Source organism: Styela clava, chromosome 1 (assembly GCF_964204865.1).
Source record: "Styela clava chromosome 1, kaStyClav1.hap1.2, whole genome shotgun sequence".
NCBI classification, from domain to species: Eukaryota; Metazoa; Chordata; class Ascidiacea; order Stolidobranchia; family Styelidae; genus Styela; species Styela clava.
The window spans coordinates 4920703-4933474 of NC_135250.1; the positions used below are offsets into that span (position 1 = coordinate 4920703).

Here is a 12772-nt window from a genome sequence, read left to right on the forward strand (position 1 = left end):
TCAATCTGAGGTGAGTCTGCTGAAGCCAAACGTGTGATCTTCCATTTTAAGTTTCAGTTTTAATATTTTAGAATGCCGTTTTTCAATCAAGAAATTTGAGTTGCGGATTTATCTCTTTATTAATTATAATTTTTAACATTTCGTCGCAGATGACTATTATATGGTAACATGTTTTTCACATTGAACTCATAATTTCCCACGAGAACAAAAAAGGAATTAACGTCGTCATTGTGTAACAATACATGTATATGCCGAGGGAAATTTTTGATTTAAGGAGAATAAACACCGGCGTAAAGATGTTCAAAACACGCCATGCTGACGAAAAAAATCGGCGATTGTAACAAAATAAAATCGCGCACGTTATTAGCGGCCTGTTAAGTCTTCCAAAAATGTCAAAAGAGAAAAGATTCGACCCCTAATTTATTAATATGTTCGTCAAGTGTCAAATTTACAGCTTTAGTATGAAATTCAGATTCATTTATGGCTTGTGTTAATCCTATTAAAAAAGGTTCAGCATTTTAAATAAGTAAAGTACTTTTAACTTGCCCAGGAATATTAATCTGAAAGTAACAATTTTAACATTTATTTTGGGGCTCCGCGAATAATATTCAACTTTTCAAGGGCTCCGCAACACCAAAAGTTTGAGAACCCCGGCGTAGTGTGTGTACCAGGTTAGGATTAGGCCATAATTTTTTTCTGATTTTCCCTATTTTAGTTCTATTATGAGTTTAGGATTGTCTGTATTAGCCAAGTGAAATTACCTCATCCATAGGCTTCCGTCCCTTTACACAACTTAATGTAAAGTAGGCGAATAAAATTAGTTTCCTACATATTGGTACACACACTTCTGGAGCGCCATTTTTAGTTAGGGTTATGAACTGAATTCTACGAGAATGTCTTTATGCGATTGAGATCATGTTAGACAAGTGAGGTCGCATACCAAAGCAGCACTGAATCATTTTTTAGAAGCAAAAACAAGCTAATATGTCAATTTTCAATCATTCTGATAATAGCTTTGTAAGAAACAGATATCTCACCTCAACGACGACGCTGGGCTTGTCAACGCTAAGTAACTCGAATGCTTTCATATTCCTCACACCCCATATCATTAACTCGATTGCTGTTCTCTGCAGTTCAGGTTTAATCCCAATCGGAATTCGGTAAATGTTCATTTGCCGTGGAGGAGGAAGCGGCAATATTCTTCCGGGATATTTCTGATGTCATAGTCAAATTAGTAAGTTGGGATTAGAATTTTTCGGGAATTAAATAGAATTCTACATTTTATTTGTGGGGAAGATAAAGACTATAAGGTGACCATGTAAGCTATATAACCATATTATTCGCATATGCTTACCACTAGTAATTCAGCACATGCTAATAAATTTCCTGCATCTGCATTTCCTTTGTGTATATCGTACCAAGCCAACTTAGGCATCGTTGAATCTTCTGGATCAATTTTAAACTGAGGTTGAAATGCTGCACTTCCCATGAATTCCAATGATCCCTGGCAAATGAAAAGTTAACCTGTTACAAATGAAGGGCGGTGGCCTTGTGGTAGCTAGCCTTAAACACAGAAACGGTATGAAAAGTCACGAGTTTGAGCACTGCATTGAATTAATATAAAATAAGCGTTTTTCGTATGTAGAAGAATCTTTGGTTAGTTGAAGCAATTTTTCTGCGGAAAGACTTTTCGTAACTTGGAAATAAATAAGTAAGGGTTTTACTGTATGTTGACAATCCCTCGTCCACTGCCTGACCATTGATGTAATGATTTTACAAAGTGTTCTTAATATTCTATTGGAGAAGACTTGAACATGGCAACTTCGCTATCGAAATTTGATTTTCTCGAAGCCTGTGTCGAAGTATAAAAGTAAAAATTAACGGTTCTCAACCAGTGGGCCATGGCCCACTTCAGTGTTGTCTCAAAACTGTGTTATGTAAAAAGAGATTCCTCTTGTTGCAAAATTTTATTTCAATTTGCTAAAGTATCATTGTAATTTACTTCGCATACGGATTTAGAGGTGCAGTGTACATAGTTTACAAAACAAAAATTTCAACATAAAAAAAACTTACAATATCGTCTTTATCGAACACTTCCACGATAATATCAGGACAGGAAGAACGTAGATGATTCAGATCACCGTAATAATTCAGGTCGATAATCAAAGTTTGATTCCAAACAGGGTTCAGTGAATTCTCTATTACTCGGGTACGTTCGCATCGGTCCATGAAAGAAACAAAAATAAATGGATCTGGAAAATAAAATATTTTCCTAATTAGCTATATATCATGGTTCAGAAATACGACTTTGTAGTTCTATTTTCGGTACTCCCGGTACCAAGATGGCGGACACCGGAATGTAGTATGTGTACCAAGTTAGGGTTAGGCCATTATTTTAATCCAATTTTCCATATTTTAGTTCTATTACAAGTTTAGGGACTCGCCAAGTGACTCCCGTAGTAATTGTACCTGAAATTATGGGCTAACCCTAACCTGGTACATATACTATGTTGTGGTGTCCACCATCTTGGTTCACATACTTAGGGAATACCCTATTTTCCATAATTGGACAAAAAATGTACAAGTTGGCCGTTCTGCCAAATTCTCCTTGAAGTTGTTGCTGGGTTTATATTTTTGTTATTGTAGCTAATAGCAAAGATATTTTAGTTTCATACCAAATTTCAGAAAGACATGCTCTTAGCAGAATTTTCCTCCCTGGACACGAAGTGTACATATGAATCATTTGCTTCAATTGTTGTTGTTGTTGGGGCTCATATTTTATACATTTTTATTGGAAAATATTTAGTTACAACACATACATAATAGAAAATATCCTTTACTTTACAGTATTTTTGAATATAAATGCAAATTAGATTTCAAGCTATACAAAAGAAATAACAAATTGATCATGTTTTGACATATATACATCAATATATAAAGAAAAAATACCCCTGTTACATTGCAATATATACTTAATAGTATAATAATTGTACCGGATAAACTGTCTTGATCCATTGAAAGTAAATCTCTTGCTTGGTACAAATAGACTCGAAGTTGTATTGGAATTGCACCTTGAAAATCCAGATACATTTTCGGACTTGGCATCGATCTTCTAACTTTGGCTGTTGTTGATAAAAAATATAAAATTTGTTAATTTACATACTAGGTGTTCTATTTTTCTCTTCCAAGGTTCTTATTCTAACGGAATTATATATAAATACAATGTTCCCATCGCCATTTGAATGTCCTCCTTCGGGGAAGGCTAATTGCGCTGCCATTTGATATCTAGTTGGATTTCAGGGCAGCCACACTAACCTGCCACGTATAATGTAAAAAACTGATGGTGGTACATTCTTTATATCGGTTGTTTGACTAATTGAGGAAAGTCATGCATGAAAAATATCAAGTACTGATAGAGGCAGAATAGACCAGGAAAAATACATGTTTTTGAAATTTAATGAAGGAATTTTAACATTTTAGCACAGTTAGATTTGCATTAATTCTATAATAATATATTGTGTATATCGCAGTTTTTAAATAAGATCAAACCTTTCTTGTCACTGTCGCCATCTTTTCCTATCTTCTTCAACTTTTGGAAGAAGGAAGGACTTTTCTCACCCTTTTTCTCTTCATGTTCGCTCTCTAAAAAGATAAAATAGTTTTTACTCTTCTTGTTTTTACACAAGGCTTATTCATGTGTTAGCTACGAACAAGACCTGGTACAAGCATCAGTGCTCCCGAAGTATTCGTACCAAGATGGCGCACAACCTGAACATAGTATGTGTACCAGGTTAGGGTTGTTCAGGTTGTGCATCATCTTGGTACGAATACTTCTGGAGCGCCCAAGCATCCACTAATATCATACAATATGTAAGAGATTACTATCTTTGTCATGACGACATCGCAGGATACTAATCTCAGGTGTAAACTTCGTGTTCATCACTTCACCTGGGGGTACTCCCGTAGTGTGTGTACCAGGTTAGGGTTAGGCCATAATTTTATTTCGATTTTCCTTTTTTTAGTTCTATTACGGGTTCGGGGACTGTCTGTGTTAGCCAAGTGAATATACCCCCTGCTCAAAGGCTACCGTCCGTTTTAGTCCCTTTACACAACTTGATGTAAAGTGGGCAAACAAAATTAGTTACCTTCATATTGGTACACATACTTCTAGAGATCCCTTTTTTACACATCGGTTTCTGGGCTACCTATACAAGGCCTTGTTAGGGGGTGTGGGCATCAAAGCGCCTTATCAGAAGGAGAATGGTAAACTCAGTAAACGCCAAACCTTCATCATCGCTGTCGTCGCTACTTCTTCCCAAACTTTTCAATTTCTTGAAGAATGAAGGACTCTTCTCTTTATCTTCTTCTTTGTGTTCATCCTTTGGACCTTACAAGAAAATTTGTGCAACAGAGCGTGAATAGAAAGAATTAGATAGATAGTTTATTTCGAAAACTCCACAATCTGACAATACACACAAATTGAAAATGGAGAATTTTGGAGAGCAAGCAAAACCTTTAAAAAAGTTTAAAACAAGATGAGTATCATGTACCCGCTCACAAACACGTATTCACAAAAAAAATCTCATTACCGCTTCAGTCGTCACATCAGTCAATAGCACGTTAAGTTTGGTTTCAAACCTTATTTAAATATACTTTTTATTTCGCCTCATTATTTATCTGGACCATTGTGGCCTAGTGGTTAAGCCTATGACTTAACTATGACAGCATGGGAGGATGGAATCATCTCGGGTTCGAATCCCATGATTGCCGCCTCACACTCGGTATATTGAATTGGGTAGATAACGCCAAACCCAACTGGGTTCGAAGATCAAAATAAAAATTCAATTACTTTTATAAAAAATGTTATTCGACATTCCAAATTACATCAAAAATGCTCCGCGACAACAAATCTTGGGCATATATAAGTATATGAATATAAAAAGCCTTACTATGTTTTATTCTGAAGTACTTGAAAACTTCAAGCATTCTTCTCGGTTGAAGTACATTCGTCATAATACACGCAAGTATTGCACAACACAAGATAATTGAAAATTTTTCTGTCGCTCCAGAAGTGTGTGTACCAATATGGAGGTAACTAATGTTGTTCACCTACTTTACATCAAGTTGTATGAAGGGACTAAAACCTGGCAAAAATAGGGGCAGGGGGTATATTCACCTGGCTAACACAGACAGTCCCCGAACTCGTAACAAAACTAAAATAGGATAAATCGGAATAAAATTATGGCCTAACACAAACCCGGTACACACACTACAGGAGTACCCTTGCACAACCCAAAATAACTCAACATTGTTTAATCTGGTTAATTTACCTGTTCGAACTGATGAAAGTTCATCCTCCGATGGCTCAGTCTCCTCACCTAATCCTTCGTCAGTTATCTAGAAAATGGATCATTCAGGTCGATTATGAAAATTAAATAGACGCAAGGTGTACATATGAATAGGTGTGCAAAATTATTGGGGTTGTATTAAATAATACCGATTTTCCTGAAACCAATAAACCAAACGATTTATAAGTTCTCGAACTTGAAGATGACTGAAGATGCCATTATTTTATTTCAAATTTCCTCTGTGTCTTACGGTACCAGTTATTCCACCATAAATTTTGCTGCTGCTTTGCTACATTTTGATATGACATAAGAGAACAATTTATCTCATGTATGGAAACACTTTAATATGATACCTTGAAAATTTTTATAAGACATGGAAACGTTATTATGACCTTCTTGTCAATATATTTAAGGATTATTATCTTATAAATCAATTACATAAATTTCATTTTGAGTTCCATATCACCTTATCGCCCCCAATTAGTAAAAAGTGTGATAGCGGCTCTCACCACAAACGACTGATCCGAAAGATTGAAAATAATCGCTGATCGGGACGAATCCTCGGTTTTCAAACGTCTCAGCCATTTTCGTCTTCGAATTAAATCCATTGTCCTCTGTTGATGTCGGAAATCACTTCCACTTGTTTTTGCATATTCCCATCCTTCCTCGGCGGAATATTTTTCTCGCTGAAATATTATACAAATGAGTATTACAAGAAGTGCTGTGGAGTCGGGGAAATTGAAAATTGAAATCGAAAGAAAAAGACTCCAGGTAGTAAAAAATTTTGACCCCGACTCTAACTTTGAACTGTATGAAAATAAAAAAATTTGGATTTATGGAAGCCTTCTTGGAAGAGTGTTAAGAACACTTAGTTAATGGGACACTCACCTCCTTTTTTGCTTGTATTTTTGCATCAACACACTTCTTTGTCCTAACCCATCTTCTTTTTCGATTTTGATGAAATACTTTCTCTGTTTGCTCCCAAATTGGGTTTTTCTTATTCGCATCTTTTGTGTATTCCCATCCTGTAATATTCGATAGTGAAATATGTCATAAAATTTTTAAACTGCAGACCATACTTGAAAATGAAAAAATTGATCTCGAGAAACGTCTTAGGTATCAATGTTGCCTACTGCATAGCGAGTTGAACCTACATATACATACGTGATACAATTTTTAACTTCATGTCTGACGGACTGATATAAGGCCTCGGTATTGTAACCCGATATTACCATAGCAATATAGCTACAGCCATAAGTCGCCTACACAGGTGCAGTCTGAGATCAGATCTCGACATAGAATCTATGGCGTGATCAATAAATTTAAATTTAGTGATATCCATTATAGTCTAAATCAGAAGGCCTCTCACACTATAGTTTGGTGGACCTCACACAATAGCAGCACCCTTACCGTCTTCATCACATGGTCTTTCATGGTCCACATTCCATTTGGTTTCCCACACCCATCCTTCAGGTAGACCTATAGCATCAAGGCTAGATATAGCTTGGTTTTCGCTATTCTTATAACCTTGCTCTTCCCACAATTCACCTGCAAACCGGTTCTGGTTTTCGTACGCTTCCTGGAATATGTCGTTTAAGAATGATATTGCAAGGAAGTATAAAACTCTGTGACTCAACGATCGCAAAAGGATAAAGATTCTTTAATGAAATATGGGGATTTTATGATACAAAATCTCATTTAAAGATAGAATTATAAAAAAAAGTCAATTGTTAAGTTGATGGTACTTGGTAGCATTAAGATGATTTTTAGTGTCGGATAATCTGATTATTGACACAACAGGATATTTGTTTGTATTGGGCTAGTTCTTCAGAGACAAACAATTCGGTTATGGACACAATGTGATATTTGATTATATTAAAATGGTGTCTTAGTGTCCGCTATTCTATACAAAAAGTAGTGCAGTATGCAAAGTATGGTCAGATTCTGGAAAGGTGCCAGTATTTTTTTTGAGATAGAGAACTCACTGTTTTCAGCATTAAATTGATTTTCAGATTTTATTAAATATTAGTGATTAGTTAGGTTAAATTAATATGAGAAGCTACAAGCTTGGGTATCTCTATCAAATTAAGGCGACTTAAAATTTGCAATAACTTACCTCTGTAAATACCTCGCGTATAAGTGAGTTATTGGAAGCAACTGATTTTGGATTAACAAACCAATCCCCAGCCCATTGCCATCCTGATGGACAAAGAAATTTGTCTTTTGAAAGTGAAATCTGTGGTAGTGAAAACAAATTATATCTGAAAGATAGGTTTATTGTGCTTCACATAAAAAAATATAGCTGCTGCTATATTTTACAGTATACACTATCAGCTAAAGTTAGTCTTTTCAGCTTGGGTTCGGCCTAGGAGCACAATAAAAGTATGTTTGTGACAAAGTCTGTATGTGGCTATTATGTGCATTACAAGCACGCACGAACCTAATTATCGCTGAGTACAACTTTTAAGTCATGTTAAATTGATATGAATCCCATATGAAGGTCAAGTTGACTGCGCGGTGGTCTAATTCTAAACTCTTGAAATTACTCTGAATGCTAGTAGAATGCTAGTTCGCAGGATTGTGTGGTCGATGATTATGTGTGAAAAGACATCTAGATTTCTTATCGGTTACAGCTTCCTCTATCATTCACCCTCCCCATAGTTCTGGTACGTTCATCTGTTTCGGTAATGTTTAATTGTAATATTAAATAAATTAATTTCTGGCAACACTGCATGTTCACTTCATTTCAGTAATTATTCCACGCTTGACTCATTTTGTGTTTGGCTTGATCTAGATCCTGAAGTTTGTGGCACGGTTGCCGCATAAGATAATATATCTGATATAATCGTGCAATAAATGCGTGTCCCTGGTGATATTAGTCAATTTAACAGGGATACCTGTTCATATTATCAACATAGACGATAACCAGGCGAAAGACCTGGATTTACTATATGGCTATGCTGGCCATGCACCCGTACAGTACTATCGGATGAAAAAGATAAAATAGTTATGAAAAAAAATATGATCACCTTCATTGATCGATCTTTGTAGCCATCGGATATCCAACCTCTTATTGGAATCTTCTGCTGAATTTCATACTAAAATGCAAAAAATGTTTCCAAATTTAGAAGGGTGGTAGATATTTGGTATTAGTGATAAAACTATTTGTAACTTATAAAAATGTGTTATGTGTTTGACTGATCGTCTTAGTTGGTATATGAGCCACTTTCTGAATATTCGAATACATTTTTATTTACGTGAAGAATTAAAGTATGGCGTCACACCTAGAAATTGGAGGTGTTTGAAATTTTATGGGTGTATTCACCCACTTTAGGGGGGAATCACTGGTTGTACCATACCATGTCCGCGTAAACAGATATTTGTCCTCTCGAATCGAAATTAAAATCTTCTTGGTCTGCTGCTCGCCCAAGCCAAATCATTGCTTGAAGTTGACAAGCAATTTTGTAATTCTTTTTACTTTTGCTGCTTGTTGTTGGATACTGAATATAATAATTGAGATATTTATTGATAAATCGATTTACTTTATCTATCTAGACAGTCGGGTTACCATATTTACAGAGTGGTTGCTAGATAAACAAAAAAATTGTCAAACAGCAATACATTTTTGTTTAGAATAACTTTTACAAAGATTTAAAGGCATAGGTTATATTCTACTTATAGATGCTCAAAATGTCGTCTGCACACTTCAGAGCAGTGTCTTAACCTAGAAGTCCAAGCTCGTATTGCGTTTTGAAGGTTAACTTGTGGGATATCGTTCCCATTCCGCCTATACCTATGTTAACAAAAATGAAAAAGAACAACAACCTTAAATAAAACGATCCAGATGTATAATTCCTGTCCAACTACTCAAAATGTAATTAAAGTGAAAATGTGAAATGTATTAACGGTGAAGTTAATTGACTATTAATTAAAAGAATGCATCGCAAAGGTTCAGAAGACATCATCGAAGAAGCGCTTAAAAAAACTCAGCTAATTCACTTAACATACATCTTATTAGCATTTATACTTGTTATTTCTTTGAAAATAAATATGCTATTCTTAGTTATAAAATAAAATAACCCAATGTGGTTTTCTCCTACCTTGAGAAAAATAGTCTGTGTTCTACCACACATGATTCCAGAGTATTGGTCTCGATTTTTGCTATATAAGACTTCGTTTGCAGGAATTCTGTAAAAAAATATCAGCGCAATCATTTCATACTCTTACAGTTGATGTAAAGTTTGTATAGGTCTTGGTACTCACCTAGCATACGCTACTCTTTGATTATTCGAAATCATCCATATGACGACGTCGGGCATACTGTTTTGCGGCTAAACAGAATTTTTAGATGAAAAAATTAGAATTTTACTGAGCGTTTTTAAAAGCCAATTATAGAACGCTAACAGTGGGTGTCGCTGGTTCATAAGCAGCTTTGGTTCCCCTTCCCCAATAAAACTGTGTAAATTATCATTTTCTTGCAATTTATTATTGAGTGATATTTTTTACTGGTTGAAAAAAAAAACATGACTTGCATCCACCAAATATTTTTTTTAAAATTAGATTTCCTCGGAACTGGAGTTATAGTCAAAATCTTTTACAACCCAAAGATGGAAACCAGAGTGGGTGTAAAATTTTTCCCAATCCAGAGTGGAGAGTCGGAGTCAAAATTCTTCTCAATCCAGAGTGGGGAGTTGGGATAAAAAAATTCTCAATCTGGGGTGGGGAGTCGGAGTCAAAATCTTTTACAACCTAAAGATGGGAACCGGAGTGGAAGTCAGAATTTTGTCTCAATCCGGGATGGAGAGTAGGAGTCAAATTTTTTTCCAATCCGGAGTGGGGAGTCGGAGTCAAAATACCTGTCAATCCGAAGTGGGGTTGAAATTTTTCTTAATCGGGATTGTGGAGACGGGAGTCAAAATTTTCCCAATCCGGATTGGAAGTAGAGTCAAAATTTCTGTCAATTCGAAGTGGGGAGTCAAAAATTTTCCTAATTTAGAGTGGAGAGTCGGAGTCAACATTTTTCTCAATTCGAAGTGGGACGCCGGAGTGAAAATTTTTCTCGTTCTGGAGTGGGTAGTCGTAGGTAAAATTTTTCTCAATCTGGAGTTGGGAGTCGGTCCAAACTTTTTCTCAATCTGTGGTGAGGAGTCAGAGTTTTTTCTCAATCTGGAGTGGGGAGTCCAAGCCAAAATTTTTCTAAATCCGGAGTGGGGAGTCCAAGCCAAAATTTTTCAAATCCGGAGTGGGGAGTCCAAGCCAAAATTTTTCTCAATTCGGAGTGGGAAGTCCGAGAGAAAATCTATTTTACCCTGGATTAAAACGTGCGTACATTTTTCCTGATAACAGAGCCCCGATCCAAAGGCGAGATATATCTCACATTTTCCTATATATTTCTTTGATTATAGAAAACCTAGTACGACTCTATGTAAAACACTGCGTTATGTAGGTATATACTACCTCGTGTGCCAGTTCTTTTAAACGTTCTAAGTAATCTTGCAGCGATGTCAGAGCTAACCGAACATCAGTACAAGTTCGTCGAAGTTCGGTTGCTTCAATCTTTATCAATTCAAGTTGCAATTTTCTTCTTTGGAACACTCGCTGATCTAGAGCATTTGCAACGTTCCTACCTCGTGGGTCGGGGATTCCTTTTCTGTAAAGTTTAGTTTACAGTCGAGATGTAATTTACAAAATGGGAGAAGCTCAGTATCAGTTCTGATATGATTTTTTTAAGAGGTCTTCCACAGCCATTACCATTCTTGGCACAGTTTGGAGTTTCTGTGTTTATTTGTAAATGCTGATATAGTTTCGGTTTGGAATAGTATGTATGCTACGCCAAATGGTTGTGATAGTTAAATCCTGCGACTATGTCTACATAGACGGCTAAAATCTCGGATTCCAATCTTGTAATCACAACCTCAACCCAGGTGTAATAAATTTAGTGGGCAGTACTTTGGCGAAAAGATTTCGGATTCCTAAAAAATATAGCATCTCCCATGTCAGGGGTATTTTGTTTGAAGTAATAACGTTGAATATAAAAATATTTGAAGGTTTGATTGTACAATTACGTGCAAAATGCGAAGATAACTATTATTTCAAACAACTTCATATTACAAGTAGTTATGCTATCTACCTGCACGCTCCTATCAAATCATCCAGAATTCCTACAATTTCCGATGCCGTCTCCATTTCTCCAAATTCTTTGTCGTCTATCATTTTCTCTACGCGATCAATGTCGGTTTCCTGAGACATAGACGATTTTTATTAGCAAAATGTTTGTGAGAAACACCATTATTGATCGCACTCAAAATACTGCATATTGGGTTCTACGAATCATAAACTGCGCGATCAAGACTTTTTATGTTGAAATTTTTATAAAAAAGTTTGTGACAACTCGTAGATACTGAATGCCCACAGAATATCAATTAACGATTGCCTAGCACGTAAAATGTTAGCTATATGTCAGCATCACAGGTTGATGCTTTTGTGTTCAAATTCATGCCAGACCCTGTTCTATTTGATCGCTTTACTTTGCTCATAGTTAGGAATAAAATATTAATTTATTTCAGAAATATGGACGTTTTTACTAACCAATGATGAAACCATTCTCAGAAGAACATTCAATGAATGATAGCGAAAGTCAACTTCTTCCCAGTATGAAGTCAAACAGATTACTGGTTTTCTTGCACCCCAGGAGACATACGAATAATGGGTACCTTGAGAAAAATGCAAATAATTTGTTTTAGGATGGGATTTTCATGTTTATCAAGGGAGAGAGGAAAGGCGGTGAGAGTACTTTGAGGAAAATACCGATAATTTAGGGGATGGGATTTTCATATCTGACCCAAGATAGAAGAAAAGCCGATGAGAGTACCGTGAAAAAATGCCGTTGAATCGTTTAAAAGAATAGCGTTTTCATATTTATCACATTGTGGAGGGGACCAGATAAGTCTGCTTTACCATATGACAAACCATGAAGACTTGTCCTACCATCAGTCCATGTCGGATATGGGAATATATGACCGTTTTTTATTTCAGGTGTAAGGACTTGATGGAGGACGAATTGGTAGCGACTACATCCAGCCTTTAAGCTCGGTACTTAGAATTTAAAATTGATCGGCCCTTTACTTACGGAGAAAAGTAATTTTTTCACATCAACTTAGCAAAACGTCCATATGTAGCCTACATTTCGTGTTCAAAAACATAAATTGTAATATTTAACTCCGAACATTGAGCTGTCGTGCATAAATAAAAGGAACGACATATAGGTACTTAAGATAAAACGCCACGATTATGGCATTGGTTTTCAAATCAGAGCTATCTTAAGCAGCCCTAGCATTTTCCTTCACTACTTGATTTTGTGAAGTCCACCAAGAGAGTACTATAGACATGTAAAAAAATTGGTTTAAAGTGTCTGGCGCAAAATA

The 12772-nt window shown here is 35.9% G+C and overlaps 1 protein-coding gene across 3 annotated transcripts in view; it reads right to left on the bottom strand.

The window, feature by feature from the left end:
• The window catches only part of LOC120346940 (myoferlin-like), a 39144-nt gene that overhangs the window by 14829 nt on the left and 11543 nt on the right, over positions 1 to 12772 (bottom strand). For all 3 annotated transcript variants that reach the window (XM_078116936.1, XM_078116947.1, XM_078116942.1), the window contains 18 exons: positions 11937 to 12061; positions 11479 to 11588; positions 10806 to 10998; positions 9612 to 9679; positions 9449 to 9536; positions 8708 to 8848; positions 8378 to 8446; positions 7465 to 7584; positions 6759 to 6927; positions 6237 to 6373; positions 5858 to 6034; positions 5331 to 5397; positions 4286 to 4387; positions 3550 to 3642; positions 2994 to 3122; positions 2074 to 2252; positions 1355 to 1504; positions 1038 to 1214 (listed from right to left, as the gene is read on the bottom strand). In XM_078116936.1, the coding sequence (XP_077973062.1) occupies positions 1038 to 1214; positions 1355 to 1504; positions 2074 to 2252; positions 2994 to 3122; positions 3550 to 3642; positions 4286 to 4387; positions 5331 to 5397; positions 5858 to 6034; positions 6237 to 6373; positions 6759 to 6927; positions 7465 to 7584; positions 8378 to 8446; positions 8708 to 8848; positions 9449 to 9536; positions 9612 to 9679; positions 10806 to 10998; positions 11479 to 11588; positions 11937 to 12061 (2294 nt within the window). The remainder of the gene's footprint in view (positions 1 to 1037; positions 1215 to 1354; positions 1505 to 2073; positions 2253 to 2993; positions 3123 to 3549; positions 3643 to 4285; positions 4388 to 5330; positions 5398 to 5857; positions 6035 to 6236; positions 6374 to 6758; positions 6928 to 7464; positions 7585 to 8377; positions 8447 to 8707; positions 8849 to 9448; positions 9537 to 9611; positions 9680 to 10805; positions 10999 to 11478; positions 11589 to 11936; positions 12062 to 12772) is intronic.